General features: G+C 48.8%; 1 protein-coding gene across 5 annotated transcripts in view; it reads right to left on the bottom strand.

Moving 5' to 3' along the window:
• Window positions 1-654: 654 nt before the first annotated feature.
• Window positions 655-7,943, bottom strand: part of cacna1bb (calcium channel, voltage-dependent, N type, alpha 1B subunit, b) — a 130,313-nt gene continuing 123,024 nt past the window's right edge. For all 5 annotated transcript variants that reach the window (XM_076029300.1, XM_076029299.1, XM_076029303.1 and 2 more), the window contains 2 exons: window positions 6,781-7,004; window positions 655-3,593 (listed from right to left, as the gene is read on the bottom strand). In XM_076029300.1, the coding sequence (XP_075885415.1) occupies window positions 3,033-3,593; window positions 6,781-7,004 (785 nt within the window). In that variant the 3' untranslated portion in view covers window positions 655-3,032. The remainder of the gene's footprint in view (window positions 3,594-6,780; window positions 7,005-7,943) is intronic.

The raw sequence follows: 7,943 nt of genomic DNA, 5'->3' as shown, positions 1-7,943 counted from the left end.
GTGGTCTGGGGCTCGATCAAAGTCTGAAAGCACACCGTCCTCCTTCTTCCCAAACTACGGCAGAAATCAAACACAAACCAACGTCTGCTCCAGGATGGCAACCTGACACAAACAAGTTTGAGACAACAAGCAGTTTATGAGGTTACCTTGACAAACGACACAGCCACATCCTGCCATTAGACCTCGCAGCTGTGCAAATGTTACCTTTTATATCATCCATGAAACAGATTGCACAAATATTAGACATCAGCAAGGGGGAAAAACAGCCCCAAAAAAATCAGACTTGGATCAAATGACGCTTCAAATTTACATCTTTAGAAAGTTGCTGAGGGTCCAAACAAAGAACGAGCTCAGATTCAGAGCCTCAGATTCATGTTGTTGATCTAATCCATTTCAATGTCCACATTGTGATAGATTTTAAATATAAAGCTCTCACTCTCTCTCTCTCTCTCTCTCTCTCTCACACTCTCTCAATAGAATAGACAGGATCACTGTTTAAAAAATAATGTTCAACATGATGTAAATTTCACGATTGAAAAGCAAACCCAAACCCCCAGCAGTGGTGAAAGTGTTGTTAGTGGAGCCACGTCAGTGGGAAGGAATGACCTGCAGTGTTTCCAGTGAACCGCAGTGCACCCACAAACGTGCAGAAGCGGCGCTTTCTTTTGATCAGCTTTGCGCACTCTGTCGTGCCCATCGTTAAAAAATCAAAGAGAAATCACTGCCATTACTGTAGATGGCCCGCAGTCATGCACCATTGAGCGCTCTAAATGACATCGGGCCATGTTTTCCTGAACGCCGGCGCCCGGCTAGTTTGGAAAATTGCTGAGATAATTCAAAGATGGATGTTTTTAGTCGTGGCAACCGATGAACTTGGAAAGCCACAGGCAGAGTGAAACTTGTTCCTTCGTGACTCTTTGTTGTGACCGCTGTACGCAGTCTGCAGTTTGAGGTCCGTATTCACCTTTTAGAGCAGTAGAGGCTAATCACATAAACATCAAGTTGTTACAGATCAAGAGCCAAAGAAATCTTCAAATCATGAAACAGAACAACGAGTTCTTTGTTAGAGCATTTTTAGCAAGTCGTGTGTGAGTTGTTGTTGGTGTAAACAGTGCGGCTGGCAGGCTCCGAGTGTGACCAGTAAGAAGAGAATTCCACTTCGTTTCAGCTGTGCGATGCCATTTCTGCACCGATTGATTTACTGACGCAAACTCTAGCACAAGAGCTCTGAAATGACATCTCAGTGTTGATCTGCGTTTTGTTGTCGCAGCTTTGAACACAATGAAGACACATTGAGAACCACAACTCGATCCAAGTCTGAAGCAAACACACCTGTTTTGGAAGTAGGGGCTGAAAAAACTGCCCTGCGACTTGCAGGACGCTGCGATCCTTACGCCTGGCGGACGTTTTCTGTCGGGTTGAACTGTACATTGTGTATAATACAACTTTACACCATAGCTCATAGCTAAAAGAAGAAAAAGAATTTGGTGGCAGTCACACTAAAGCCTGAACCTGGGCACCCCGGGGGGGCGGGGGGGGTAAAGCTACAGGGCAGATGAAGTGTCGTCTTGTTGCATAGCCCTAAAGTCAACAGTCAGCAGCAACAACAACACAACTCTGCATTGTGCCTGTCAACACGGTGGGGTGGGTGGTGGAGGGAGGTGGGGGGGGGACACACATCCTAACACAATACTGCTCTCAGGAGAAGACTCGAGGAGGCGGAGCCCCATGAGAGGAGGGCGAGAATGGCCAAGACAAGATACAGGTCATCATCAGGCAGGCGGAGTCTAAACAGGGGAAGGTCTGGGTGGACTGGGTGGACTGGGTGGACTGGGTGGACTGGAGATGAAAAAGAAAATGGCACTTTTCTCAATTTTTCAGAGACCATTTTTTCGCAACTGTCTGGCAGTATATTTGAAAGAGAAAGGCAAACGCTTACAACACACCCTTAAGCAAAAGTACAGATGCTATTTTTTTTTCTTTTATCGACAAGTTCAAGATCCTGGCATGCACTACGTTGCTTACTTTGGATCTGCGATTTCTGACTTACCTACCACAAGATTCAGTACAAAAAGTCTTTTTTTTCTCATCTTTTTTTGCATTCTCTCCACCGTAGCCATTCCAGCGTTTGTTCATCCGCAGTGTACGCACTGTAATCTCCCACCGCTATGTCTATATTCAAGTCCACCTGCTCAGGCTGCATCTTAATACATCTTGAAAAAACGAGGCACTTAGTATTTAGCCACACGACTTCAACAGAAAAGAGAGAGATCGATTCTTCCCAGCGTGCACTCAAAAGATTTACACCTCGTACAATTTACAAAAAGGAGAAAAAGAAAAGGTGATCTGAAAAGTCGGGCCTGGACCAATCACAGCGCGTCTGATGTTCAGTTTGGCCACGTTGACTCTCTGCACGGCAGGCGTGATGGCAGATGTCTCAGACTGACGGGCTCGGGTCAGAATGCAGCAGTAACCCCCCAAACCCAAACCCAAAGGGAGAGGAAGCAGTTTGGCCGCTGCCATTTATATGATCAGAAAAGTCATTTTCTCATCCACATGCCAAACATAAAGTCAATGGAAAATACAAAAAATGAAAAACCCAAAGAAAAGAGTGTTGTGAGCAGCCGTGGTGAAACCAGGAATGAGGCATTTGGGTCACTCGGAAACAGCTCGCTTCTCTCAGAGACTGAGGAGATTTTGGCATTGGTCTTCTGCTCCAACACTGATTTACTGGCCAAGGCAAAAATATTTAAGGGTCCTCACATGTGCTATAATTTCAGTGCAAGTAAAGGGGCTAGAAAAGAAAAATCCTCATTGTCAGTTGTTGTGTCCCTCAAAGAGTTGTGTCATATAAAAAGGAGAGTAACAAGACAAAGCTGGAATGGTTTCTGACCCCCCCACCCCTTTACAGCACTTTTCCTCCGGCTTTGTGCCACCAAGGCTCTCCAGCGTGGGGCCTGGGTCAGCCTGGCTCGGCCTGGCTCGGCCTGGCTGGGCCTGCTTGGGCCTGACGTGGGCCGAGCGGTGCCAGGTTAGCACCAGTCCTCCTCCTCCCTCTCCCTGAGACTCCCTGCCGCTCGGCCCCCGGACGCCGAGTTGACCCCCAGGGTGAAGTGGTAGCCGTTGGCCACCACCCCGGCCCGGGCCTGCACGGCCGGCGCCGTGACGGCCGCGGCCGCCGTCCCCGCCGAGGCCGAGGAGGAGGAGGTGGGCGTGGTCCTGGCCGAGCGCCCGCCCCCCCCGTGGCTGCTCACAGTGTCCTGGAAGTCCTCGCTCTCCTCCAGCAGGGCCCGGTAGGGGCCGGCCTCCGGCTGCTGGCTCAGGTTGGGGTCCGAGCCGATGCGGGTGACCGGGATCGGGGACTCGTCCAAGGCCCTGAACAGGCGCTCGTGCTCCGAAAGGCCGTGGCTGAAGCGGGCGTGCGACCCCGCGGTGCCGCCGGCAGACGGCAGCGGGGAGGAGTTGGCCGTCTTGTAGGCCACGGCGGGTCGAGGGGTCAGGGGCGTCTGCGGCAGCTGCCTCCGCCCGCGGCCCGGGGTGACGGAACCAGGGGCCTGCATCCCAGAGCCGGCTTTGAAGACTCCGCTACCATGCTGAGGAAGCAGAGCAGAAGACAAAGTGTTAGAAGCAGCGGTGTCAGCAGGAAGCAAAGCTGTCGTTTTGAAAATGCTTCAAAATAGTTGCACAACGATGAAGAAGATGATTCAAAGACTGCTCGCTGAGAAGAGATGTTGCTGATCCATTTAGAAGCAAACTGGAATTGATCAAAGATTCTAGTCATTTGGTTCTGTTTTGGTGTTATTTTTCTTTGATATCTTCAGTATTGGTCTGGTCTTGGTCTGGTCTTGGTCTGGTCTTGGTCTCGATGCTCTCTGGTCTTGATGATGTCTTGGGCTCAGTTGGTGTGGTCTGGACTACAACACTATAAGACACTCTGGTAAGAATTGCTTGCATAAATATGGACATAAAAAGGAAAAGTAATAGAATTTTGAACATGCAAATCAAACCACGATGAATCACAGTCACAGGAAATTCAGAGCTTCATCGTGATTAAAAACTTTATTGAACATTAAACAGCTCTAAGTTGCTTTAGATGGAGTTCCAGTGCAGACTGAAGGATTTCTGACTAATGATGGGAAACTCTGTTCCTTTCACTGGGTCCAGCTTGTAGGAATCACTCACCACAGCCAAACCAATCAGGCTTTCCAGTCATTTGTATGACTGTCAGCCAGGGTTAGACTGCAGACTGCAGGAAGGCAGAGCTACTGAGTGACTTCATGTTGTGAGTGGAGTCCTGCTACTGGGAGCTGTTACTGAGTGATCTGTTGCTTCACTGCTCAGCCTCATCGCAGGGAGGGAGAGAGAAGTTGGAAGACAAGGAAACTGGATGCACTTTATTTCAACAGTTGGTTGGATTGAGTGGCTGCATTGTTCCGACAGGCTTTGCTTCCTCTCGGGTTGAGTTGGTGAGACCCAGAATGAAACTGTTGCACCTCGGCCAACAAGCAAGCTGAGATTGCCATAGAGAAAATAGATCAGTTGTCTGAAAGCTGAGCTACTCATTGAGTTGAGGACACAACCTCACACTGCACGTCACTGCACATCACTGCACGTCCAGCCCATCCTCTCTGCTTCTCTTTGAGCTTCCTGCTTCTCCTCTGTTTAGGTTTCAATTCCTCCTCAGTGGCTTTGAGGCTCTCAGGGTGGCTGCCAGAAGATTCCTTATCAGAAGGATTTGGTTTCATACTTCCATATATTGCGGCCTTTGTATGGTCACTCTCTGTCATTCATTCACTCAAGATTTAATTAAATCCACCATGTATTGGGCGCGACGTCCAACATCTGGGAAGCACTGACCTGCCGGAACATCGGAGTGAACTGTTTCACCCCCTTGCTGCACCGCAGTGACCTGCAGATCACTCTGTAGCTGCTGTCATCATGACTTCCCACACAGCCAAGCAGAGGGCTGCTTCTTTTGAAGGAGTTCTCTCACACCACAGCACATTCAAGGGGAAACAATATGTGTGTATTGACTTGCTGGAATTTGTTTGCTGTCTAGCCGCTATTAATTCTTTCAGTTTATCAGAGAAAATGCAAAGAAAAAAAAAATCCCATGCATTGGAATGTGACAATCAGTTGGACAAGAATGTTCTGGTGAAGTGCAGTTTTAGTGAAGTGCGATAGTGATGGAAACCCTGCATTGAAATATTATCATATGTGTTAGTGTTGATTATTGCACGATGCCACTGCACTTTTCCAGGCCTCTGGAGATCCAAACATAGCTCGCGCGCTGATTTATTTTGGCCGAGAGGAGTGAAATGAGTCTGAAGAGCTTTGGAGACCAAATACATGTTAACCTGATAAAGGAGAAATCCCTTTAAAGCAAAGACATTGTTTTATTGATGGCTTGTCAGAGGAAATAAGACAGCGAGGAATGAGACTATGTGGCTAAATGGAGGACGGCACTGGTGTGTGTGTGTGTGTGTGTGTGTGTGTGTGTGTGTGTGTGTGTGTGTGTGTGTGTGTGTGTGTACGAGCACACATGTATCTCAGCTCATGAATGGTTTTGTGTGTTGTAAGTGTTGGTGGCAGATTGTGATGTCTTGATGACAGAGGCGGGGGGCTCCCACTGCTGTCTTGATGGATGAGGGCGACCCACCCTCAGCCAGCTTTGGTGCAGCTCAGTCCCACCGAGGACCGAGCTCTTCCTGCGTCTGCATCAGAGTGTGAAGGGCCAGCAGCAGTCTGCCAATCGCACACCGCCTGGCCAGTCTGCTCATCACACTCACGTTCAAAGAATAAACCACAGTCCTCCTCTCTCAAACAGTTCTGCAGTCAGCTGCACATCAACAGCTGAGTGGTGTCTCCTCCTCCTCCTCCTCCTCCTCCTCCTCCTTCTCCTCCTCTTCTTCATCCACTTCCTCATAGCCACCTTGTCAAATGGCCGAGCCTTCGTCCTCAATGGAAGAATACACTGTTGCCGTCTTCTCCCCCTTAACTCTTTAAATCCAACATTGGCTGCGTTTCCATGACAGTTTCTCACAAAAAAAATTGAATTCAATTGAATTCTGGTCAAATCTCATCCCATTGATGAGAAGTATTAATACATGACTGATGACTTTTAGAACACAACACTAGAGATGGGTATATACAGACACAAAGAAGAAGCCCTGCCAGGTGGTGCTTCACAGCCTGCTTCACATGAACCCACTGAGAAAACAACTCAAGGGAAATATGCATGTTGACTGTGGAAAACCATTAAAAAGGACTTCAATAGTCGTGTTCATGCTTTTGCAGTCAAACTCGATATCTGCAAGCCAAATACTTGGTTCGGTCCGGCTACCACAGAGCAACGATATGTCTCCAACAATATATATGATGTTGCAATGATGATTGGAAGGATCTTTGCAACTCTGGGAAGCTTCTGCAGATGTTACAGAGTGAATATAGAACATGTTTGGAGGGGAGAGCAGTCACTTCAGACATGCACAGTCCTGGCTGGCCCCTCCTTAGGGTGGGCCCCTGTTGGGCCATCCACACTTCATCATCATTATCTTGACTGCTGCCTCCAAGATGACTCAGCCTGTGGTCAATTGGCTCTCTCTGCTTCGGTCTTTCAGACACGACAGTCCCAGAAAGCTTTTTTCTTTTTTTTTTTACATTTTTGACATTCTGCAAGATTTTGGGATGTGCTATCTTCACATGATGGGTGTGTATTATCAATGAGATCTGACATGTGAATGACAGGTTGCCTATGAATGACTGAGGTCGGTCTCCTACCTGCTTGAGCAAAGTCACGTCGTGGCTCTCGCCCGGCGATGTGGAGCGACTGGGGCCGGCCGACTTGGTGTGGCACTGCTCTCGGCTGCCGTAGCGCTCGCAGGAGTAGTAGCGCTGCTTCTCCCCGGCCGAGGAGTGGTGCCTGCGCTCGTGCGGCCGGCTGCGGTCCCGCTCCCTCGCTCTCTCTCTGGACAGTCCTTCAGCCGAAGGGTCAGTGAAGGATCCTGGAGAAGAGGGAAGATGTTGCAACGTCACTTGTGTGTGTCGTGATGGAACGCCGGAGTGCAAAGCTTGCCAGGCGGTGCTTCACAGCCTGCTTCACATGAACCCATCAAGCAAACAAGCAGGGAAATCTTCACATTGCCTCGGGCAGATCATAAAAAATGCACTTTGATAGTTGAGAACCAGGTCATGCTTTTGCAGCCAAACTGGATATGTGTCTGCTCGCCCAGTGGACACTGGAGAGAAGTGTGTCAGCAAGGCAGTGCCACACAGGCCCACCTTGACGTAGATACTGCAGTCTGGTAGCAGCGGTCCTGGCAGGTTTTCTACTTTTAATAAATTTGCAACAATTTCAAAAACACTTTTGTTCACGTTGTCATTATGGGCTGTTGTGTGTAGAACGTTGAGGAAAAAATGAATTTCACCCATTTTGGAATAAGGCTGTAACATAAAAAATGATGGGAAAAGTGAAGTGCATATTGTCTATACTGTGCGTCACAGTGCTGCTCCAGCCTGTCCACAGTAAAATGTGTCTCCTCCCTTTCCCCACCGCCACAGCTCGCCGCTCTTCCCTGATGTGATCACGGCCTGTCGTGTTGAAACGCAAGTGACGGCTTGCACCAAATGAAATGCTGCACGTGGTGCGATCTGGCTCCAGAGATCTTCTCTGTGTCGATGCAAAATGCATCCAGCAGCATCAAGAAGATCCAATCTGGTGAGCAACGTTCATGGAGAAGGTAATAAAACAATAAGACTGCATTAACTGTGAATGAAAAGCAAGATGCTGTGGAGAGTCGCCGTCGCCGTCGCCTCCACCATCTTCTCACGGCATCCCTCTAAGCAAGTGTTCCTCATCCATCTCTCTATCTGTGTGTGTGCATGCATAGGCCGCGGCAGTGTGGGCATAAAGCAGAGCACTGTCAGGAAAATATTCGCTTGGG

Source organism: Nelusetta ayraudi, unplaced genomic scaffold, assembly GCF_046127955.1.
Source record: "Nelusetta ayraudi isolate G7.1 ecotype Tasmania unplaced genomic scaffold, CSIRO-AGI_Nayr_v1 ptg000026l, whole genome shotgun sequence".
NCBI classification, from domain to species: domain Eukaryota; kingdom Metazoa; phylum Chordata; class Actinopteri; order Tetraodontiformes; family Monacanthidae; genus Nelusetta; species Nelusetta ayraudi.
The sequence above is the reverse complement of the archived record's forward strand: the minus strand, read 5'-3'. Positions and strand labels throughout refer to the sequence as shown.